The sequence below is a fragment of the Crocodylus siamensis genome, unplaced genomic scaffold (assembly GCF_052110815.1).
Source record: "Crocodylus siamensis isolate JL-2025a unplaced genomic scaffold, ASM5211081v1 HiC_scaffold_30, whole genome shotgun sequence".
In the NCBI taxonomy this organism is placed as follows: domain Eukaryota; kingdom Metazoa; phylum Chordata; order Crocodylia; family Crocodylidae; genus Crocodylus; species Crocodylus siamensis.
This window is the reverse complement of record NW_028324440.1, coordinates 90,672-115,280: the sequence shown is the minus strand read 5'-3', so window position 1 is coordinate 115,280 and position 24,609 is coordinate 90,672. Positions and strand designations below refer to the sequence as shown.

At 46.5% G+C, this 24,609-nt stretch overlaps 2 protein-coding genes across 3 annotated transcripts in view; both read right to left on the bottom strand.

Annotated features, from left to right (window-relative positions):
* Window positions 1-235: 235 nt before the first annotated feature.
* Window positions 236-24,609, bottom strand: part of LOC149851930 (butyrophilin subfamily 1 member A1-like) — a 73,423-nt gene continuing 49,049 nt past the window's right edge. The window contains 3 exon segments of the mRNA XM_090030202.1: window positions 236-1,639; window positions 1,642-1,740; window positions 3,349-3,381. Coding sequence (XP_089886328.1) covers window positions 1,179-1,639; window positions 1,642-1,740; window positions 3,349-3,381 — 593 coding nt within the window. The 3' untranslated portion in view covers window positions 236-1,178.
* LOC149851932 (butyrophilin subfamily 2 member A1-like) lies at window positions 6,337-22,807 on the bottom strand. 2 transcript variants are annotated; one of them, XM_090030205.1, is made up of 7 exons: window positions 22,576-22,807; window positions 17,952-18,190; window positions 13,443-13,563; window positions 11,900-12,247; window positions 9,684-9,968; window positions 9,005-9,144; window positions 7,676-7,813 (listed from the first exon to the last, which is right to left on the bottom strand). In XM_090030205.1, exons 3-6 carry the CDS (start codon window positions 13,549-13,551, stop codon window positions 9,062-9,064), a joined length of 825 nt encoding a protein of 274 aa, XP_089886331.1. In that variant the 5' UTR covers window positions 13,552-13,563; window positions 17,952-18,190; window positions 22,576-22,807; the 3' UTR covers window positions 7,676-7,813; window positions 9,005-9,061. The 2 variants fall into 2 exon arrangements, with proteins under 2 accessions (XP_089886329.1, XP_089886331.1); XM_090030203.1 differs by lacking the exon at window positions 9,005-9,144 and having other exon boundaries at window positions 6,337-7,813; window positions 22,576-22,804.

Here is a 24,609-nt window from a genome sequence, read left to right as displayed (position 1 = left end):
ATGTTCAGACCATGACTCTTTAACTCTGACAGTGGGGGAACCATTTCCAACAATTGCTAAGAAGGACTTTTCTGCCTTCAGAGTGTGTCACTACAATGAAGGAGGCTGAAGACGCCACAAATTTTCTCATGGTAATTTTGACCCTATTTCTGCAATAGATTGAATGTTGAAATAGTTTGGTCATCTTGAAACTACAACTCACTTAAAGGGAAAGAAACATGCAATATCCACAGGAGCCTGGAAACACTTCATATATTTCATCTTTTACTTTCAATTGACCAGAAAGAAGTCTACAAACTGATCAGAAATAACTCAAAGAGAAAGTTCAGGTAAGACCTGCTGTACTGCCCCTCCTGTTGAAAACACTGGTTCTTCCTATTGACTTTTAAAGCTAGAAACCCATAGTGTGAAGCTGCTCACCTCAGAACTTGCGTGTGCCGGGACCTGTCATTACCCATTACTATTACTTCAGGGCTAAATTTATTCACTTAAAAGAAGAGTGCCATCCTCAGTGAGTACACATCAATGCCTCTGGAAGATATGAGCTTAGCTTCTTTTTTCTTTCTTTTTTTTTTTATAGATTATCTGGAAGGGGAAGTCGACAGCTGTCCAGTTGTATTTGGCCACAGCAGCACAGCACCCAGTACTGCCCACAGTTTCACCAGAGTGTGATGCCAAATTGTTTCAGAGAAGGAAATCAGTTTGGTCATTGCTTCCAAATGATGTACACTCAGGAAATTAAATATCCTAATGAAAAGAATGGGAATTGAACAGGAGGGGTCTTCATATTTATCAAAGGTTGTTTATTAACATAAATGTGAGGGCAGCCAATCACCGGGCACGCATTGTTCAGGAACCAGAAAGAAGGAGAAAGGACAAGATTTGCACTTCTCATGACTTAGGGACTCTGAATGGCTGAACTGCAATGAAAGAGCCTCCTGGATCAACAGCATCCTCCAATCCCTCCATTCGCTTGTTTGACCCCTGGGTCACACAGGCTCAGAAAGAGGCTTGGAGATTGGTCTTTCCACCCGAGTTGTTTCGTGCTCCCTGTGGTCTGACAGTGCAGGACCTGACTCTGCTCCTCCAGGGGCACAGAGACTGCAGGGCTGAAAGGCTCCAGAAAGAGAGTCCGCCAGGGTCATAGAGATGAGCAAGACTGAGGCTAGAGCAGCCCACTAAGAGATCCTCTCTGGTACAGTGCAAGGTTGCGTCAGTGGTGCAGTGGAAAATATGAACTGGACGCCCGTATCCCCCGCCCAGAGCCAGGGCCGGACGCTGTCCCCGGTGAGCGCGGGCAGCGGGAAGGTGAAGATCGGGGCCTCGGTGTCAGCATCGAGAAACCGCACCTGCCTCCCTGCACAGTCCAGATACACCCGGATCCTGCTGGGCACCACAGGCACGGACAGGCGGGTGCGATCAGAGCCTGTGAGAGCCCAGAACACCCGGTCCCAGCGCTGCACACCCCAGATCCCCTCCTCGGGGCCGAAGAAAATCCATCCCTTCCTCCTCACAGACTCTCTGGCGATCCCCACAGCCCACGATCCACCCCACACCACTTCCACCTCCCAGCAGTATCTTCCCTGGGTGAATCCCTGATGGCCCAGCACACACCACTCAGAGGTAAATCTCTGAGGATGTCAGGCAGATGCTGTTCTGTGTCTCTCCGTGTCACACTTCTCTGATCCTCAGACAGGACAAGATGGGGATGAGCCGTGTCTGGATCCAGAGTCACCTTCACTGCAGGGAAAGGAGAGAATCAGAGCATCAGGGCAGAGCTCAGCCCAGGGGAGAGGGTTTGATAATGTCAGTGACAGCATGAGGCTCAACAGGAGGGTGAATCAGGCAGTTTCCTTCCCCCAGCATTTACCCAGCTCTGAATGCGAAGGAGCTCTGAGGCCTCAGCAAAGGGCAGGGCAGATTCACCTCCCGCAGGCAGAGATGAGTCAGGGACACAGAAACAATCTGCTGGGTCAGGGCCTGGAGTCAGGATCATTCCCCTCCTGCACCCACCTGTCCTCAGGGAATGGGAACTAGAGACCCTGGTGTCAGAGAGGAGCCCCAGCAGCATTGATAACAGGAGAACATGGATACATACAGCTCACTGCTTTATTCCCTTGGGTACAGCCTAATTCTGGTGGTAGATGTGAGTAAGCAAAGCATATTATCAAATGGTGCTTGGACAGAGGAGACAAAGAAACAACAGGAAGTATGGAGACCACTGCAGGTCCCAGGTTTTTCTACATTTGTCACAACCTCTGTGTGCTGAGGACTCTGCCCTTCTGCACATTAGTGGAGCAGAGGTGACAGAGTGGAACAGTGCTGGTACATCACAGGATCCTGTCCTGGGAATCAAGGAGAAGGAAAGGAAAGACTTTACTTCATCCTTGGAGAGAGGAGAGAAATACTCCTGAGCCCTCCTTCTCTTGCAGTGGGAGAGACAGGAGACTTTTGGGAGGAAACAAGTGGGAAAACAAGAGGACAGGATGCTACAGGCACAATGGAAGCGATCTCAGGGAGAAGAGAGAGTTGCATTATACAGGAAAGGGAAAGGCACCTGAATGAGGATCATGGTGGAGAGGAGGGAGAAAAAGGTAGTGGGCAGCAGAAAATGGAAGATTAGAGAAGATCAAGCCTTTGTATGAGGAAGACAGCCGTTCAGATGACCCAGCTGTCCATCCAGCTACTCTCGCTAAGCCTCATTCTCTTCCAATTCCTCCATCTCTCTCTACTAGGCCATTTTATCTGGGGCCTCCTGCTCTCACTATACCTTGCTGATCACCTTCCCATATTTTCTCACTGTTGTCCAACCTTTCTGGTCATTTGTCCCAGTCCTGATGTCTCTCCCTCTTTGTGTTCTCATAACTTTTCCACTGTAGTCTTTCTGGAGTTCCTTACCACCCTAAGGACCTGAAGGACTTACGGACAGGCACAGGCACCTGTCTGGTCTCTCTCATATGAACCATGGTTCTTGTGTCTGTTACTCTTTTCAGAGGCAGTGAGGGAGATATGAATTCCAGCTGCTAGGGGTTACTGCTGGACTAAGAACGAGGGGGTCTTTGCCTGTGGTAGCTGGGGGGATGCTGAGCTGGCAGTGCAGCCAGACTGGGGAGGGGACGGGGGGCTCAGAAAACTCAGCAAGAGGCAGTGCTCAGACAGGCTGAGGTGGGGCAGGCAGAGGAGCTGAAAGCCCCGCTGGCCCCATGACTGTGTTCGAGGGGAAATGTTGTTGTATCTCATAATGGGCTGTGAAAAGCAGGGAGTGGGTGAGCTCTGCCCTTAACACTGACGTTCTGCCACACTCAGCAAAGCAGAGAAAGATGTTCTCCCTCAAGGTGATACTTTTACCTTCCTCCACAGCTGGCGCAGTTCTTCCCAGCCCTGCAATGAAACACAGAATAGAACATGAAAGCTCATTCAAACAAATATAGTGGGAGTGTTCAGTGCTGTGTAAAATATTATGATTCAGAAGAAATCAGTTCTACGACTTCAATCTAGAATAGATACTCAATGAATTCCTAGACATGGTGTGACTTTGTGTGTTAGAGGCCGTACAGTTCACAGAAGTACTGGTACTTACCAGAACTTCTACTGCCCATATAGTTCTTGATTCTAAATTTCCCTTTCCCTCTTTGGAAATTATATGGTAAAATAATCAGTGAAAATTGTTCCCTGATGCTTTAGTCCCAGTTGCCAATATTTCCATGCATTCTATGGTAGTAAGTCGAGGCCATGGAGGTGATTTTGAAAAAGGGTGGAAGAAATGTGCCCCTTTTTGGATCTATGGCATATGGTATTGGTATCCTGATGGGACAGCAGGGAAATAGGAGGAAGTGTGGATGTATTCATGGGCTGATCTTACAAAAGTGGGTACAGGTGATGTGGTGCATCATCACACAGAATGTGACATATTTTGCTGTAGTTCAAGAGAAACTGACCTGGACTGGGGCAGAGGGGGTGGGGCAGACTTGGACCTGAAGCAGGGTGGAGGGGGGTGGGGTCAGTCCCAAACTGGGGGCGGGGGGGCACTGTGAGACCTGAAGCAGCAGGTGGGAGAGGGGGGAAAAGGGTTCATCCTGAACTGGGGTGGAGGGGGTGGGGCATAACTGAAGTGGGGGGAGGGGGGGGGTTATACTGGAAGTGGGGGGTGGGAAGGAAGGGGGAGCAGGGTTGGAACCAAAGGGGTGGGGGAGTGTGCAGCATGGTTAGACCTAAAATGGGGGGGAAAGGGAGTGGGGCTGGACCTGAATCAGTGTGTGGGGGGGTGCTGTGTTAGACATTAACTGGGGGGGGGCAGAGAAGGATTCGAAGTGAAGGGGTCAAGGTCAGACCTGAAGCAGAGGAAGCAGGGAGCGGGGTCTGGCCCAAAGCACAGGGGAGGGGGAGCAGGGTTGGACCTGAAGTGGGGGTGGGGGGAGTGGAAGCAGGATTGGATCCTTAGCTGCGCAGTGGGGCAGGGAGGAGAGGGAAGGGCAGGGAATAGTTGGCAGACAACAAAATGGCAGGAGAGAATAGTGAGTTTGAATAGTGAAACAGCAAGACTATTAACACAGTGAGAGTGTTTTTCCAGAATGAACAGACATTAGCTGACCCCCTAAGTGCTGCCTGGATAGAAATGCCACTGCTGCTCTTGGGCAGTTGGCTTTGAGATCTGGGTAGAGCAGGAATAAAAGTGGGCAGCTATGGCAGCACTGCACCCTTCCCTCTGGATCTGTCTTGGATATAGTTGCATCCATATAAACAAACACCCATCTGGTGGGTTATGTTACTTAAACAGAAATGGAGAAAGAAAATGAGCTTGTTGGCACTGGTTAAAAGTTCCAAAACCACCCCTGGAACGTAGGATGCCAAATCCAATGCAACTTACATGTCTCAAAGTCCAAGTCCAATCAAAACCCAATCCTTCCACCCTACAAAACCTGCTGCTAAACCTGTGATGACCCCAGCCTCCTCCTCCTGGGCCTTCCACTATCAGGAAGAGAATAAAGGCTGTGTGGAAGTGCTTTGCAGAAGTGGAAGACAAAGGGAAACTTGACAATGGGCTGCATTTTCTGACAAAGAAAAGAGCAGAAGAAATAATGTTTCAGTAGGCAAAACTATTGCTCATTTTTCTTTTGTGTTTTGTTCATTCCTAAAGCTGGACGGTTCACCAACTCATCTGATGTCTACAAAGAAAGTCTTATTCGGCAGACAAACAGTAGCACATGCATGCAGAAGCAGCCAGCATAAGAAAATGGTCAGGAAACCTCAGAAAGAGACTGTTTTAGTCATTGATTCATTATGCATTTCCATTACCTGGACAAGTGACATCTCTTCTCCACCCTGCAACCAAGGAAAAAAAATAGGGGTGAGAACTCTTCACTGAATGTTCATCAGTAAAAGGTCTCTTGATGAAGTGCAGCTGGCCAAGCATCCAGGCAAAGGCAAAGGAACATGGGTCAGAAAGAGGGGATAATATTAGAGAGTGTGTAAAGATACTGTGCCATCATAACACTGATGCAGTATGTCCTAATTTATGAAAAAGGTGGGAAAACTTAACATCCTACTAAGTGACCCCCTCACTAAGACTAGGAATAGATGTCACCAAATGAAGAACACCAGCTGTGCCATGATACTTCATTGGGTGAAGCATCATTTTCTTTGCGCAAAACTCATGTCACTGTTTGTCATACCTGATAATGCTGCAGAACAGGATCCCTGTGTTCTCATGGGGCTTGAGAGCACCTGCCTAGCTTTCCCCATTTACTGAGATGCTTTCTCAGAGATGCCAGGGGCATGCCTGGGTAAGTGGGGAAAGTCTGAGTTTCCCCACTTACCCAGATCTGTCCCTGTGATTTCTAAGGGCATGTCTGGCTAATGGGAAAAATTGGGCTGAAGAATTCCTGCAAAACCTGTTTTCCCCCTTCCCCCCACAAGAAAAAGTCTTTGCACCACAATTAAAAGACCGCTCAGAACTTACATACCCTTCTACTCAAAAAGAGAAAAGAATTCAAGCCTACCACAACTAGAGTCTTACAATAATGGCTGAGCTGGGAGGTGGAGGTTTCAATGCCATGTTGGAAAATGAGAGAGACCTATGTTCCAGGCTTCTCCACATTTCAGGTGGAGGGCTATGTAGCCATGAACAGAAGTGCCCTGGCCACTTAAGTGCCAAGAATGACCTGCAGATGATCAAAAATGGACACTTACAATACCAGGAAAAATAGAATGTTGCCCATTGTTATTAATGGAGTACAGGCATTGCAGTGATAATCAGAATGATCGGTAAGTAGGAGGATTTAATATATAATGGAAAAAATGTACATTAAGAGGGAGAAAAACTCACCAAGTTGTCTCAGAAGGTCACCTACATAAGACAAAATCAGAGAAAAGATGCTATAAGTGTATCTGTCAGCAGATGGACACAATCCCAATCCTCCCCCTAGATGAACTATGCGTGACAAAGTACATTCCTCCAGGTGATGAGCAGGGGAACTGCTAACGGGCTGGGGAGAGGATTCCTTTTGCAAAGTTTAGGTTGGGCTCAGAGCACCTCACCTTAGTGGCTGTTATAGTGGCTGTGACCTAAAGGCTAGAACCTCTGCACACCCCTTACATGGAAGTTATGAATCCTAATCCTTGCGCTTTCCTTGCTCAAAAGTATCATGTAACAATTGTAAGAAATATAGCATTATAGAGAGGGGGAATTGAGCAGACCTAATATACACAGAGTAGAGCCCACTAATGGCAGCCCTCTATTGGAAAGCCAAAGGTGTATACATCTAAATAAAATTTGAGTTGTGGACCAGTGCACTGTAGACTTCAATCCTGTTTCTTTGCCCTGCAGATCTGTATCATGTGAGAACAATGAGTGGGGTCTGAGAATAATTAACTCTGATAGAGGTTTGATTATTTCCTTCCCTCCTCCTTTAGCCTGTATATTGGAGACAGCACAGAAATAGAAATAGTCTATGTCTGATAACGGTCAGGTGCAACACCCTGCAAAGGTTAAACATAAGGGATATTTTACACTGACTTACCCTAGTCTAAGGAGCATCATACTGTATCATGCCTCATTATTGAATCATTATTATTGGGCACACACCATAAACCTCACTTTCCATTTCCTGTTGTTCTCTTTTCACTTACTGCCCACCTGTTCAGATATTCCTGCCTCAATTCTAACAGTCAGTGAGTTTCCCTCAGTTGGCAAGTAAATGATTGATGCATAGCTGTGACTTCAAAAGATAGTTTATGTGTTTAGGTTTATATTGTAGGGAGCTTTATTCCTATTAACTTTAAAATATGTGGACTAATATATATATATTTGGGACCTGATAGCCTGCCTGAATGCAAGCTTGCCATATGTAAGAAAAAGTGAAATCTCATTCTTCTCATCTTTGTGGTCAGGACAGGACACACATCAGAACCATCTTCTTTGGAGACCATTTTGGCACATGCCATGCCTGACACTAAGGCAGCTACATTACTTCCATTCTGGGAGGTAGTGTTCATGGTGCAGGAACAACATGCCTCAGAACAGTTTAGCTTTTCTGGGCTGAGGTGATGTAGACATCTTTATTACCACATCCGTCTGTGATCTTCTTAGAGGGCAGCACGTCTACATTCTCTTCTTTACTTGATCTTGGGTTAAGTCTGATTTATACCCGTTTCAATTATCAGAAGACAATTTCTTGCTAACCGAAACATACCATCCCCCAATACTTACTTCTTAGCTTGCAGAAATAAATGGTCAAGACAAAAAGACCAAATGAAACCACCAGGGTCAGAATCAGAGCCACCATCCAGGTATTCACCCAAGGGAAAAAAGGATCTGAAAAACAGGGTACCTAGGATTGGTTTGAGAAAAAAGTAGCGGCAGAAGTCCACAACACTGGTCACAAGATATAGCATTTCTGTTAAAAATGACCCCAGCAGTGTAATCATGGAAGTTTTGGCAAAAATACATGATAGGTTTGATTCAGTGCTCCTCTGAGACCATACGTGCAGGGATAAGATGTTTTGTTCTGTAATAGCATTCAGTTGTGTAATTGAATGGACTTACACCTTCAAGAATTTCTCTTCAAGTTTGTAGAAATAGAAGAACCAGAAGCGGCATATTAAGAGAATTTTTGAAAAATACAATGTTGCTCCCACATTTTTGAATGAAGCGTAATTCTAATTTTCCCAAATAGTGGAGTTAGAAAATAGTTTTTATTGTTGTTCTCCTCACTGCACTTTAATCAGTGAATCAGAACAGAAATGAATCTAAGGCCGAGTTGAAGAGAATGCATGGAAAAGGGGCAGAAATGTACAGCACATTGTAAATCTCCAATTTGCCAAATCACCAAATCCAAATTGAATCGGGAGACCAATGAAAAGGTCCAAATTGATTCTAAGCCTCTAAATTGATTTGGAAAAGATTTGGAGAAAGATTTGGAGATTTGGGCAGTCCCCACTTGCCACCTCAGGGAGTTGGACCCAGTCTCCATACTGGTAAGTAGGAGGCGGGGGGCTGAAGGTGGAGGGAGGGGACCATGAGGGGACCCCTACCAGGCCCCATCCCCTGCCTGCTCTTCCAGCCTTCCTGAACACCCCTTGACACCCACCTGGTCCCCCAGCCCCATCAATGGCGGCCCCACCTGGCCACAGCATCCTGGCTCTTTGAAAAAGAAAAAAAAGCTGGGCCCTCACCAGCAGCTGCAGCAGGTGTTGGCGCCTCTGGGGGCTCATGACAGATCCCCCCCACACTCAGCACAGGGCAGTGGGGGGCAGAGGGATTGCCCCCTCCCCCCACCTGTTAGGAGCCGGTGAGTGTGGAGCATTTTTTTTTTTTAAAATGCTGGGACACTGGGGCCAGGCAGGGCAGCAATTGACAGGGCTGGGACAGTGGGCGGGGGATGAGGCCTGTTTGATTCAGAGATTTGGCCAATTTGGACATTTGATTTGGGAAAGTGATTTGAATCATCTAATCCAATTACTGTCCCCTGAATCAGCCAAATCTGCTTCTGAAGTGAATACTTACTGCTTTTCAGAGGCCTAGTAGATACCTTATAATTTTGAATGGATGTCTATGATGTCATTATGAACTAGGCATGCTGTGAAGATGCGTAATGGACCAGGTCCCTCTTGAGACTGAAATGGGCTTGAGGTTCTTCTCCAGCTCTGATATCAATCACAAGCAATCTTAGTCAGGAGTGAGATTTCTAGGTGATCACATTTCAATTCTGATCAGGCTTGAAAGCTGTAGGGTGCCTAGATACCCTGTAGTCCAAAAATGGAGGTCTCTAATGCATTTTTTTCTGCTGGAGCACTGCAGGGTGGCAGTGGTGCTGGGGAGGGGGCACAGCCCCCAAAATTCACCTTACCCCCCAGAAACACCCCGCCACCCACTCTTGCTGGGCAGTGCAACAGCCCGAGGGAGCTGTGGGCAGCTGCAGGGGCAGGGGGAGTTGGAGTTGGGGGGCTGCCTCAGCATCATGGAGACACTAATAAAATACAGAGTTAAGGTTAAATTTTGATCAAATTCAAAATTCTGAATAATATAGGAGTTGAAGTATTTGCAATGGATGAGCTGTGACTTGGAAAAGCAACTGTCTCTTTGTGGTGGAGTGTGCGGGAAGGGAGACATATTTGGTGTCTTCACTGTGTTTTCTTTTACTGTATGGCTGTGAGTTCACTGTGAGATTCAAATAAAAACTGACCTGATATAGAAATGGTTGATTCCTTCCCTTGGCTAAGGTACTTGTCTCTTATCCAACAGGACAAGTTTGAGTTTGTATATTCTTTTATAATAATAGCAGTTTCTGTTTCAAACAGGCCATTATCTTTTTGAGCTTTTGTTTCATCAGAAAGTGATGGTAAATGCTGCCCACTGGGATCTCTCCATACCACCTTGGGCTCTGGGAACCAGCCAGCTGATCTGCAAACGAGGCGGATCCCTCCCTCCTGGTAATCCTCCACAGAGATGAGAGGAACAGAACCTAAAACTAAAGGACAAATAGGTGAATTTGGCTTACTTTGAAATGTACAAAATCTTTCAGTTGTGTAAAACTTAAGGGATCGATTCAGAGCCCTAACATTTGTACAGAATTACAGGACTAAGACTAAAATCTATTTCCACATCATGCCCCTTAGTGCACTTCTGTAGCACTTTTAACTGCATTATTTTCAGATAGTTCTTTCCTCCCACAACACAATGGAATCACCCTGCTAGAAGTAAAACAGAGGAGACTGGCTGAGCCTTGTAACCTAGTGAGTATATGTGCTTATTTGATATAAACGAAATAGAAGAACATATTTATAAGAAGGTTTTTCAGTTAGGTTTTTGGATTTCAATAAGGTAAAACTTGATTAACTAAAGGAACTTGTTGGTAACTTTCTTTGGACAAATGAATTCAGGTGCTTGAATGTAAATAAGGTTTAAAGGATTTCCAGGTTAACGTGCTAAGACTGTTAGGAATCTCTATGTAAAGTAACAGAAAGAATCAATAGGAAGCGGCTGCAGATGTAAATGAATGAGAACCTTTGCAGAAGGACATGAGGAATAAACAGACTCTACAAGCGATTAGGTGAGAAGTGTAAAACTCAAGGTGAATTACACATGGGGAAAGACATGAAAATGAATGGCAAAGTATTCTTCATATATATAAAATTAGAAGAGGACAAGGAAAAAGAGAGGAGTGTGATGCAATGACCATAAAAAGGGCCTATTTTATGTTTTCATCATGACCTTGCCACAAGTGTTAGGAGTTTACTGATGAAATTTCTAATGACAAGTTCTTGTAACTGACAAGAAGCAGGGCATTATGCAGAAAAAGGGGTGGAAGTGGAGGACTGATGTAATAGCAATGGCATAACATTAATCTGCACAAAATCTAATAATCATGTCAGTGGTGACGCACAGGGGTTGCACAGGGGTTTACGTGCGCCTCCTAAGAGTGCTGGTGCACCCCCTGACAGCCAGTGTTCCCTGCCTATGCAATGGGGGGGGGGGAGGGGAAAGAGGCGAGAGTGCTGGTGCTTCCCCCAAGAGCACCAGTCAGGGAATGGGAGTGTCAGAAGAAGCGATCCCCGCAGTCCTCTGCTGGCACTTCTAGTTAGCGTGATCGGCCATGGGGGAACCTTGTTCCCCATGGGAGCAACTGGCAGCGGGGGGATTCCCTCCCCCCAGTCACTGACTGGCCACTGGTGGGGGCCAAATACCCCCGCACCAAGTCAGGAGGCACCAGTTGCCTATGGATCTTGTTCTCGGAGATTAATTTAAAAGAGTCTGGTACACACTGGCAGTGAATGACATGGAAATGCTTGATACGGAGGAGGATGAGTGTATTCCGTAACGCAGGAGGAGCATGTCTGGTAGGGTTGAAGATGTGTACCTTTAGGCAAAGTTAGGGGAGGGGAAGTCATACATGGAGTGACAGCCTAGTTACAAGCAATGACTCTGTGTACAGGAGTCAGTGCAGAAAGGGCCAAATACCCAACCTCATCTGGCAGAAGTAAAAACCCACTCATTTTTTCTTGTAATATCTTGCCACAGCTGGACCTATCCAAACAGCCACTAGTGTGCAAATCAGCATTCTTTTTAATTTTTGCAATATCACTTTAATCACATAACCCAGAAAAGAGTCTGGGACAACTGGAAAACCATGTTCATGAAGAAGTCCTTTCTTTTCTAGGTAAGGAACCCTTCTTTGTCCATAGGGAACTTTTTTTAGGAAAGGCAGTACCTATTAAAATATATGTATTAAAATATTTAGCATTTTAATTATGATTTACAAACTGAGGGTAATTGTTTGCTCAAATATAGCCACACCTCATTACAATCAAGCAATTCACAGGCACACTCTCACATTTATTATATTATAAAATTTAAAAAAAATTAAAAGACGCAAAGATAATATCCACACAAGCCACCGACCTGCAATGTTCAGATGCAGTGCTGTTTCAACTTCAGCAGTCCCATTCTGAGCAAAACAGAAGTATCGCCCTCCATCAGAATGTCTGATATTGAAAATCTTCAAAGAAATGTTTCCATCCACGATGTCGTCTTTCAGCATCTCTGTCCTTCCGTGATAATCCGGCATCTGTTGTTCATACCGATCTCTCCCATTACTGTACAGATGGACATACATTTTAAAGTTGTTTCGGAACCACCTCACTTCCATGTTCTCCGCGCTCATTCTGGGGGACAGGTGGCAGGGTAACACGATGTCCTGTCCCACAACAGCAGTGAGTGGTTGAGCAGATCCAATTACACTGAACTGGGCTGTGACATGAGCCAAAACAGAACTATTAGAAGTTCAGAGAGACAACGAGGATTTCCAGAATATATTACCCCGAGGCACAAACCCAGATTAGGAAACTGAAGCTTACACAAGCAAAAAAAATAAGCAACTGAAAGCACGTCTTTGAAATAGAAAGTGTCAAGCAACCTTAGTGATACATGCACCTGACAATTCCAGCTATAAATTATATACCAAATTGAACCTGTAAGGGGGTGGGATGTCCTAAGTATATGCAACACACCAAGTTAACATTTTCCATGGGGCATTTTCAAAACCATTCAAAATACGTGTCGTGACATTTCATTCCAGCTTGTGATGACAGTGAATGTGAGAACATAGGAATTAATAAAAAAAAAGTACATATAAAGCCTATCCTTCAGTTGTCTTTCTGAGAGGTCAACTGCGTACAGATTGAATAAGGATTGAAACTAGAAGTTCACATACTATAAAGGCAACTGTTGGCTGTTGGGATGGTAGAAAAGCCTCCTATGGATTTCTTGACTATCAGACCCACTCTGTTCCTAGGGAATCTGAGAATATAGTGAACATCTTTGGGAGGACGGGGAGGTGTCGAAGTCTTCAGTGTTAAGAATTGGTTGTACGTACTCTCCATTAAGTATCATCTCAGTTATAGTGTAGTTTTCTGAGTGCGACTTGGAAGCTGACAAGAGAGCTAAGGATGTACAAAACAGATGCCAAAAAAAAAAAAAAAGAGTAATAGCTAACTGCATTAATACATGTTCTCCAGGTATTAGATGGTAAGAAGAAGAATGAATGTATACATAGGCATATTTTCAGGAGCCCTTTAGATTTTAGTACTCTAGGATTTCTATCCTCTGCCTGTTGCCCTGCCCAGCCAACTGGCAGTGAATAAAGGCTATAAGGTTTCCTTTACTCACTGCTGAACGAATCAATGCTAGGGCTGGAATAAGAGTCCCTGGAAATTGTGACAACAACAACCACATGATCACGTGAAAAGAGAGGGAGATTGGACCAGTGCATGAGTGGAGGCATATTTCTCAAAAAAAAAAAAAAAAAGAAAAAAGTATATATCGATAATCATTGAGTGTGAAACTTGTGAATATGTTTGTTGCATTTTGTCTAAAAGACTGGCATCTTTACAGTAATTCAACCACTGAATAAAAACTTGTAAGCAGCAGAAATAGATATTCCTACCTGATTCCAAGTTCCTAATGCAAACGCAAGTGCAGAAAACAATTAAACCAGTGACAGAGGTGCTGGCCCTGGAGCTAAGACACCAGGAGGAAGCCACCTTCGTCTTCATTGCATCTTGAATCTGAAAGCACAAGTAGCAGAGGGAAAAATATCAATGTGGTGAACACAACATACTGGTTTTCACAGAGGGGTAAGCCAGTGCACTGATAATCACAACTGGGAGCTGGAGTTAGGTGACTGGAAACATCATACAGTACAAACTATAACAAGGCAGTGGGGATAACGCTATGCTGTTTAAACTCACACTATTAGAGCAAGCACTGAGACTGGGATCCTATTAAGCAATGGCCACAAATCACTGGGTACTGCCTGGTGGTGGTGGGGGTGATTCCTGCTGCTCCCACTGCCCCACGCTGCGGGGCTCTGCACGACCCCCCAACCCCTCCGCTCCGCCAGCCTCCCCCAAGGCTGCAACGCCCACACCAGCTCCGGCATTTTAAGAACAAAACCCAACCCCCCGAGCTCACCGGTTCCTGTCCGGCGGGGGGAAATCCCCACTGCCCCCCATGCCACACGCCACGTGGGAGGCTCTGCATGAGCCCTGAAAAGCCCCGAGGCTGCTGCAGAAGCTGGTGAGCCTCGGTATTTTTGTTTTTTAAAGGGCCAGAGCTGGGCAGCCATGCAGGGGCTGGGACAGGGGGGTGGGGGGCTCATGGCAGATTCCCCCATGCAGGGTGGGGAAGCAAGAATCACCCACCCCACCAGGCAGCACCCACTGAGTAGGGGTGTTTTTTTAAAGGGCTGGGTGCTGGGGTGGCTGGATAGTAGGGGTGTGCAAAACAGGCCCTATTTGATTCAGATTTGGCCTGAATCAGGGACAATGATTCAATTTGTCGATTCAGATCACTGTCCCCGATTCAATCTGGCCGAATCTGAATCTGAAGATTTGATGCCGATTTAGAGAATAAGCGATTCAGTCATAGATATAGTTTTAAATGCGTTTTCTACATACCTGAAGGTACTAGGGTGTCTTGTGAATGCTGTGATGCTGGGGTGCATGTAGTGTCCCACAGGAGGGTGGGGGGCCCTTCACATGCTCAGCTTCAAACCCAGAAGTGGACCAGAAGTAGTTCTGGTCCACTTCTGGGTCCACTGGGGAGTGCACAGGGGCCCCCGCCGCACCACCCCAGCTCAGCGATGGGCTGTAGGGGGACCCAGGTGCCCCCCACCGACCCAGGAGGCACCAGTTGCCAAGCTGGGGAAACACAGTGGGGGCACCCCTGCCTGCTCCCTGGAGGACCCAGAAGTGGACTGGAAGTGCTTCTGGTGCACTTTTGAGTCCGCTGCCAAGCACGCTGGGGAGCCCCCTGTGCTCCTGTGGGACGCTCCGTGCACCTCAACATCGCAGCATTCACGAGCCGCTTGCTACCTAGAGGTATGTAGAAAAAACATTTAAACCTGTGTCTACGTCCGAATCGCCGAATCTTTCTGAGTTGATTCAGAGGGTTCCAGTTCGATTCGGAGAGATTAAAGGATCCTTTGATTCGATTTGGAATCAGAGATTTAGCCACTGAATTGAGTCGAATCTTCACCAAATCGAATCAGGGACCGAAGCTTCACACAGCCCTATGGGGCAGCAATGTGGAGGGCTGCAGGAGTGGGTGGGGGCTGGAGGGGTCTGGGGGGGACCGGGGGAGCAAGCATGGGCTCAGGCCTTGCAGGAGTCCCCCTATAGTCCCCTCCCTCGCATCCTAATTGCAAGCTCTGAGTCTGGCTCCAGCTCCCTGCTTCAGCAGGCAGGGACTACCCAAATCACCAAAGAGCTCTGAATCTTTTCTGATCCAATTCGGAAAAAGCTCCACAGAGTGCATTTGGCCTGTGAGCCAGGGGTTGAGAGCCTCTGCGTAAAAGGGTTTAAAAACTACTCATGTTGGGTTATGTCATAAGTTTATACAGTCAGTGAAATTCGGAATCCACCAAACACCTGGCTTTCCCCACTGCCTATTCCCCTAATCTGAAAACTAAATTAAAGAGCACACTGGAAACAGTTTGGGGATAAGGTTGAGCTTTCGTCACATTTTAGACTCAGAGAGAGCAAAGTACTGCACAGTGTTATAAAGGATACCATGGAGGGATACTTATGGGTTATCTATCCTGTGGCAGGTGGGTGATGTGGAGAACACACCCCACCCTCCAAGTCCACTGATTTAGATGCCAGGGATGGTGTTAAAGCCTTAACGTGTGACTGTTCAAACTCATTCTAACATTAACACCGCTTAATATTACACAGCACTTAGTACAGCCCTCCTGTTACTACAAACTTTCCACTTTCCGAAGCTCTACTGCCCAGGGAGTAGAGAGTACCAGCCCCAAGCCTACCCCTCCAGACACCCCCTAAACATCTTAACTCCTTCTGAAGTGTGGATGTTCCTGTTTTTAGTGGTTTAAAGGTAACCTGTAAAATCACTGTTAGTGCAGGCAGTTGAGCACTTCAGAGGGAAGGGTGGTGGCTTGCAAAGCTGGCTTGTGACAACTAAAGGCTGCTTAGCCCTGCCATAATCAGTCCTGCCAGCCACCCTCCTGCAGCCGGGACCACTTGCTTTGTCAATGAGAACCAGTAAACACTAGGATTGTGCGAAGCTTCAGGTGCTAATTCAACTCAGAGGAGATTCAGCCCAATTTGGTGGCCAAATCTCCAAATACGAATTGAACCAGGGGGCCAATTCAAAGGTCTCAATTGATTCAAAGCTCTCCAAATCTTTGGAAAAGAAGCGGGGAGATCTTCAGTGATTCGGACAGTCCCCGGTGGCTGCAGCCGACTCGGAGCTGGTAACTAGGGGGTGGTGAAGAGGAGGCTGGAGGAGGGGGAAGGGGACCATGGTGGGATCCCTGCCAGGTCCCATCCCCTACCTGCTGCCCCAGCCCCCCAGATCCCTCCCTGCTCCCCCAACCCCGCCATGGCTGCCCCCCTACCCCGTGGGAGAGCTGGGATAGCAGAGGGGAGTCAAGGAGCTCATGCAGAGCCCCCCATACAGCGTGGGGCAGCGGGGATCTTTTCCCCGCCCAGCAACACCTGCTGACTTGGGGCTTTTTTTTCCAAAGTGCTGAGAGCTGAGGCAGGCAGGGCAGCCATTGCTGGGCTGGGAGAGGGAATGGGGGATGGGCCTGCTCTAGGTGATTTAGAGATTTGGCAGCAGCTGAATCGCCGAATCAGATTCGGCCAAATCAATTCGGGACAGTGATTCTAATCACCGAATCAAATCATGGTCCCCCAAATCAGCCGAATCCAAATCCAAAGTGAATATTAGCCACTTTGCACAGGCCTAGAACCCACCCCAGGGTCTCATATGCCAATATACCATCTATGTGTATTCTTAGTCACCAATACTTAAACATTTGCTTATTTACCTCCAATTTCAGAAGGAATAGAACAGTGGTTGTCAACCGAGGGTATGTGTACCCCTAGGGGTACTTAAAAGGGTTGTATGGGGTATGCAGAATGGATGAGGCTGATAAATGTTGCATGCGTGCACACAGCCGTGGCACAGCACACAGGCGGTGAGGAGCGCAGTCAGGCTACGTGGAGAGCAGCCGGGACTGGCTGGTAAGCCTGTTGTGGGGGAAGGGGCATGCGAGGGGAGGGCAGATTGAGGCCCCAGCAGTGGGGAAGGCAGTGGGGGTGGGGGTGGGGTAGGGGCTGTGCAGCCAGGGAGGGAAGGAGGAATGAGTCATGTGCAGGGGTGGTGAGGGTGGCTCCCACCAATACACGCACTGCCAGGAGGGCGGCCAGGTGGGGCATGTGCCTCCAGAAATATGCACAGGATGGGCTGGGGCTGGGGCTGTGCGGGCCTGTTCCTGGGTGGGGGCTGGGCTGGACTACACTTGGGGTGGGTGGTGGTGGCGCTGGGAAAGGGCTATGGGAGGGGCTGCAGCCACTTCAGATTTCTCTGAAGCCCCTCCCCCACCCCAGCTCCCAGTGCAGCCCAGCCCAACACCCCCACCAGGAACAGCCCGGCCCTGCCCCTGCCCCAGCCTGCTGTAGCCCACAGTCCAGCTGCACCCCATGTGCAGATCTGGGGGGCACGCACCACCCATGCCCTCCTGGGGCACATGCAGCAGCGGGAGCCTCCCCCCACCTGTGCCTTGCAAATGAGTCACTCGTTGCTCCATCCCATGGTCCACCTGGCTGAGCAGTGCCTATACCAGCCCTAGCCCCATGCCCTCCCTCACTACATGGGCCTATGAGAGTGGGGCTACAGGAGGGGCTGGTGCCACTCCAGAATTAGCTGTAGCCCTGCCACCCTCCCAGTGGGCAGCGGGGAAGGTGGGAGAGCCGGCCAGGGAGTGGGGCCAGCAAAAGCTGACACCGCCCCCATCAGTAACATCACGCTGACCGGGGGGTGTCCCCCGGCGGCCAATCAGCCACAATTCAGCATAATTTTAAAATCAGGAATTCCAATGCTATGAATGTGAAATATTTTGAATGCAGTTTAGTCAAAATTCACCTACTTGACTGACTCTTCTGAGAAAAAAAATCGATGAACTTGATAGTGCATGTGCTTCATCCAAAGCAGTCTTTATTTTCTCAGGATACTTATTGAAAATGTAAAGTATTTCATTCTATGAAGTACACTGCTGATTTTGGCTATAAGCTCAGTAGAGGAATTAATTGCAGTCTTTCCTTCTGGATTTTAAAATATTCTTTTCCCTCAAAGTAGAGAGTTTCCTTCGGCAGCATTTATCAGCATCTAAAGTGAAAGTAAAAGTAGCAGGAAACTTTTAACCATTTCAGATCCAGGCACATGGAGAGACAAGATATCCTTAAAGAAACAGCCACATTGCAACAGATGGAAATATTTCGGTACCTCGGAGTACATTTTATTTATTTGATTTGATTTGATTTTTATGCCACCTTTCTCCACAGAGACTCTGCGTGGCTTACCGTAAAAGACAGGACAACATATAAAAGCAAGTGGAATAAAATAGGAAACAAATAGGAAACAAAAAGCAAGTGGAATAAAGTATTCCTAAATAATGTTTGCATTTTGCCTTGCTTGCTAAATGTTTTCCCCAAACAGGAAGGTATTACAGTATTTCTAACCTTCATGAGAAAACTCAGGAGCAACGTTAACCATTCAGAGATTACAAATATTCACAAGGTCAATGTGTGGTATTGTCCTGGGTTGGGTTAAACTGGAAAGGGGTCTTAAACTGCACAGGGGGTCTTAAATTGGGAAACTCATTTTTCTCCTTGGTGCTACTGTGGTCAAACTTCTTGGTCAATGGATAACGTTATACAAGTATTTGAGAAGGGAGTTGTGCAGAAAGAGGGAATTGGGTCAAAGAGAGTGCTCTGATTCCAATATGATGGGAGATGTTTAGGTATCGAGTTATTAAAATTAGATTACTGTGTTACATGGAACATAATTATTCAGGAGGAATTTGAGATGCATGGGGATATTTTTAGTACCAAATGTTCTTGCATATAACATAATTTCCCCCCTAAAGATCAGCCGATGGAAACTGAGGTGCACTTTTTAAATGAGGAACTATGATAATAGCAGATTCTGCAGCATGAACCTTTGCTGGGGGGGATACACTGCAGAAGCTGCTATTCAGTCACAGCTACTTACCAGTATTTTCAGGGAAAGATCTTTTTTGTTTTCTTTCTGCCTGTCAGAAACAAGGTGTGTATCCTTTTCAGGGGTATGTTGTACGCAAGAAAATATGATAATATTGTTCTAACCTGAATCTTGCTGTAGATTCTAGTTTTACAGAATATGCACGTTATCAAATGGACAGATCACCTCACATTTAACACTTCTTATGTAAATGGTAAATAATTCTAATATAATAAAGGGCTTAGTCTGTAAAGGAGGCCGAGATGGAGGCAGGCGGTGGAGGAGAGCTGCGGCCACCAGCCGCCACGCGAGAGCCTGGAGGAGGCGGCGATGGCAGAGGGACTGTTTCCACGGCCGGCCCCGAAAGGTCAGTGGGGAGCGGGAGGCAGCACGTGTAAACTCTCCCTGAAACACTCATCATTTATGATGGGCATTTGGCTAGTCTGCAATAAATGTTTGAAGCATGGTGGAGATATAAGCTATATATGTCATCATAAAAAGTAAATCAGCAGTAGGTGTTAATAGATGAACTCCATTATTGCTACATTGTACTCTGCAATGATCTATAAACATGACCATTATTTATTAAAACATTTATTACTCATGAATTCAGCTTTGATGAAGCATTTGTAAATTTATAATGGTTTCAAATTGCAGCACTGGAAATTTATGTTGCATGTTATTTTTTAATTATGAGGATGGTTAAACACCGAGACAGAGAGGTTTGGAAGTTTTCAATAGCAAGTTAAATATTGACTGGAGTGGCTTGAGCAGGGGGTTGAACTTGATGATCTCTTGAGGTTATTTCCATACCTATTTTTCCAAGTTTTTTAGCTCAAGGATAAAGTTGCTTGCCTTTCCTTGGAGTCAGATCAGCAAAGACTCCCAGTGCCTGAAGAAGGGTGACTGCACCCAAGCACTTGCCAGGAACTTTTCCCCAACTACTCAGTTAGTCTAATAAAAGATATCACATCTACTCAAAGACCCTTTCCTACTTATGTCCCTAGACCAACACGGCTACAATCACAACTCCTAAAACAAATTTGGTCATTGATACAAATAATATTATTCTGTTACATGGAAAAAGGTGAGAGGTCATTGTCAATAGTCACTACTCCGCTCTAGAACTTGCTACCTGTTGTGGCCAGAGCCTGAGCCTCGGCATCTCCTAAAAATAATCTGGGAGCTTTATTTTTTGGGTAGGTTTTTCATAGGAACATTTCGGTTTGAAGCACTGTTTGGGAATTTTGGTGTTTTATTACATACTACTCTATATCAGCATCTAATCTATTTATATAATTTAGTTTCCTTTTTCTATTGTAAACTGCTCTGAGACCTTGTGGGCAGTTGGTATATACGTTTAAAAAATGCATAAATTTAAAAAAGTATATTGTCCATTCCACATATTAAGGTTAAGTTTCCACCATAAGATTAAATTTAAAATATGCATAATAGACAGATATCTAGGACATGAGCTCTTGGATGAAGGTAGAAAATCCATCAACATTTGAGGTGACTCTGGTTTATTGATATTTGGAGAGGACACATTTAGATGAAAATAACATATCCAATGGCAACGTGAGCTTTTCTTCGCTAACACCTGCTTATGCATGTAACATGCACACATACACCGAGGTTGTGTATTGTTTTTTTGTGTGCATTTGTGCTTTCATATGGGCAAGATGGCCCCTGTTGTTGCGGCCATGTCCTCAGCACATGGCAAGCTGGGATCTGTATCTGGGGGCAACATGTAAAACCCTCTGGCTTCATTGGGGAAGCAGAGGATGCTTTAGGCAGACTGGTTGTGAGAGAGACTGCAGTGTGGTGCTCTCTGACTGGCCAAGGCTTGGGCGACGTCACACCAAGTATGTAACAGGTTTGTTCTCTTTTCTCCCGGGCTGCTGAGAGCTGCACAGCTACGCTGGGATCCAGAAAACCTGCTGCCCATGTTGGGGTTGGGGGGAGAGGGCAGTCTTCTGCCTCAGATGGAGGGAGAGAAAGTCTGTTTTGGAGTTTGAGATTCCTATTTCCTCCCTCTTTCTTTTCTGTGTTTTTGTTTTTTCTTAAGTGGGTTAATGCCATGGGGGTATTAATCCCTGAAGCAAACTGCCCATAAATGGGTCCTGGCAGTTACTGGCTACAGGAGCCTGGCCTCTTCTGTTTTGTAATTGTATCATCTCAGCAGGAGGAAAAGCTGAGATCGGATGTCCAGACTACAGCCGTAGGCCTGTGCCTTGTTTTTGTGGTTGTTGTTTCTGCAGCTCTGGTGTTTCAGCTTAGCTATGTGGCTGAACCCCAGCTATATGTTCAGGCCTCAATGCAGTATAGGCCTGGCTGAATACTGTTGCCTAGTTCAGGCCCAGTGAGGTAGGCCTGACATCTCCTTCCAAGTCTCCTTTTTGCAGTTTCTGGACAGCAGAGCTGGGATTGGGACTAGGAATTTCGGGGTGCAGCCTGACCCCAGTCGCACACAGGGGAGGGAGCAGGGGAGTGGCCTGGCTCAATCTGGACATGTGGGGATGGGAAGGAAGGGCGGCGGGGACCAGTCCAACTGAATCCCACTGTGCAAAGGATGGGCCTGGTCCTGCTCCTGCTGCATAGCAATGGCCCAGGCAGGGCTTGATTTAGAGCCACATAGCTTCCACCACTTCCCTCCCTGCCAAATTTCCCAACCTGCAGGGAGCCCCAGAGGCCAGATGCCACGGCTCCACAGGCTGCATTCGGCCTATGAGCCAGGGGTTGAGAACCTCTGTGTGAGAGGGATGGACTACCCATGTTGGGTAAAGTCATACATTTATACAGCCAGTGAAACTGGGAATCCACCAACCACCTGGCTTTCCCCCTCTGCCTATTCCCCTAATTTGCAGACTAAGTCAAACAGCAAGTTGAAAACAGTGAGAGCTTTCATCACATTTTAGACTGAGACAGAGGCAAAGTACTGCACAGTGGGAACCACCCCACCCCACCCATTCCCATGCCCCCTGGACGAGACGCTCGCGGCTCTGTCCTGTGCCCCACCCCCACAATGCTGTGGCTGCCGCAGCCCCACTGCCTCCCGTACTGCCAGGGGCCTCTATCTGCCCCCACACACCTTAAAAACAAGAAAAAATAAAAAGGGGTACAGGAGCAGAAACCCTGCATCAGAAGGGGAACATTTATTAAAAAGGTTGAAACCCGCTGGAATACAAGATATAACTTCCTGTTTTGACTTTGGCAATACCATTTCTTCAGATCGTTTAAGGGGAAGAAAGTATTTAGCCCTAAATTCATTTAGAGCATGAAAACTGCAAAAAGAGAGAGGGGAAAATACTATAATGAAGGCTGGGAGAGGAAGATATTTTTGTTGCACATCTCCCTGTTATTTCGCTGAGAGAAGGCGAAGGTCTAGTGGCTTTTAATAACACAGAACAACAAAATTCGAAATTCTGGAATTCAGCATCATTTTAAAATCAGAAATTATAATGCTATGAAAGTGAAATATTTTGAATGAAATTTAGTCAAAATTCACCTACCTGAGTGACCCTTCTGAGAAAAGTTATGAACTTGATAGTGTGCCTGGTTTGTCCAAAAGCGGTCTTTATTTTCTCAAGATACTTATTTAAAATGTAAATTGTTTCAGTCCATCAAGCAGATTGCTGATTTTGGCTATAAACTCAGTAGAGGAATTGATTGCAGTCTCTCTTTTCAGATTTTAAAATATTCTCTTTTCTCTCAAAATCAAGAAAAACGCTTCCTTCAGCAGCACTTACCAGTTTGAAATGTGAAAGTAAAAATACCAGGAAACGTTTAGCCGTTTCAAGTCCAGGCCTCTGGGGAGATAAGATACCCTTAAAGAAACAGCCACATAGCCAAAGATGGAAATATTCTGGTGCCCTGGCATATATTTTATTTATTTATTTGATTTATACGCCACTTTTCTCCGCAGAGACTCTGGGCGGCGTACTGTAAGAGACAGGATGACCTGAAGCAGTCGGGGGGAGGGGGGCTGGAGTGGGGTCAGACCTGAAGGGGGGGGTGGACGTGGGGTGTGAACCAAAGTGTGTGGGGGGGGGAGTGGGGTTGGACATGAAGGGCGGGGAGCAGGGTCACACCTGAAGCAGCCGGGAGGTGGGGGGGGGGGAGCAGGGCTGGACCTGAAGTGGGGAGGACTGTTGGACTGACAGCAGTGGAGGGGTGGAGATGAGCAGGGTTGGACCTGAACCGGAGAGGATAGGGTCAGACCCAAAGTGCCTGGAGCAGGGTGGGGGTAGAGCGGGGCTGGATGAGGAGCGGCAGGGTGGTGGGCGTGGAGTGGGACTGGGGCTGGACCCGGACCAGTGGGGGTAGAGTGGGGCTGGATGAGGGGGGTGGTGCGGGGCCGGATGAGGAGCAGTGGGGGGGGGGGGGGCACGCAGGGCTCTTTCCCTCCCCCCCCCCCCCCCTCCTGCCCCTGTCATTCTTGACAAGCTGCTTGCTAGTACGGTAATACTGATCCAATCTGAATTGTGCTGTAGATTTTAGTTCTACATGAAGCTGGGTAATGTAAACATGTTATAAAAATGGACAGATCATGGCACATTTCACATTTTTGAATGGAAATGTAAATAATATGTAATAACTGTTGTAAGCCTGATGTAAGGTATATTATGTCTTCATAAAAAGCAAATCTGTATTAGCTGTTTATAGATGAACTCTTTTATTGCTACACTGTTCTCTACAATGATCTACAAACATCACCATCATTTATTAAAACATTTATTTCTCATTAATTCACCTTTGAGAAAGCATTTGCAAGTTTATTATGGTTTCAAATTCAAAGCACAAGACATTTATGTTGCATATTAGGAAGAACATTTTAATTATGCGGGTGGTTAAAAACTGCGAGAGAGGTTTGGAAGAGGTTTTCAATATCAAGTTATATGTTTGACTAGAATGGTTCGAGCAGGGGATTGAACTTGGGCGATGTCTTGAAGTTATTTCCATACCTATAAAAATAGGATTGGTAGGGCAATAACCAGGATTTTTAGCTCAAGTAGACTGCTACATACAGACACATTATACAAAAAGCAAGACAAACACATTGCTATGAAGGCATGATTACAATAAAGTGAAAAGCAGAATTTCTGTGGGAAATTAGGACAAAAGGAAATGTTTAGGAAAAAATAATCAGTTGAATAGAAATGTGCCAGCTTTGCCAAACTTAAAGGATTCATTTTGTTTTTGAACCTCTAACAAAATTTTTTGGGGGGTTGCATTGCACCTAATCTCAACATCCACCGAAACTGCACGTAGAATTCCAGTACTGTGTCCTATCGTCCCTGTGAGGGAGTGGGGCCTAGGAGCGGCCGTGAACTCCCTAGCGCCCCCTACCGTCACGTTAGGGTGGACTCAGCACCCTCAGAATCTTGCCCGCCACGACTTTGATGACCAATAAGTTGTATGGGAGGCTGCCTCTGTTCCCCTAGTGGACGGTACCGGTGTTCCTGCCCCTACTCCGAAATGGGGTATTCCTATGCGCCCTGCCTTAAGGGCTATGCGTGCCTCCAAACCTCCCCTTCAGCACGCCC

Coding starts and splice junctions, on each gene's coding strand:
- LOC149851932 (XM_090030203.1), bottom strand. CDS start 13,551: ATGAAGACGAAGGTGGCTTCCTCCTGGTGTCTTAGCTCCAGGGCCAGC. Junction 9,969..11,899: donor ACTGCATCTGAACATTGCAG/GTCGGTGGCTTG, acceptor TTTGTCCTTTAG/TTTTAGGTTCTGTTCCTCTC. Junction 7,814..9,683: donor ATCAACCATTTCTATATCAG/GTCAGTTTTTAT, acceptor CCTGTTTTTCAG/ATCCTTTTTTCCCTTGGGTG.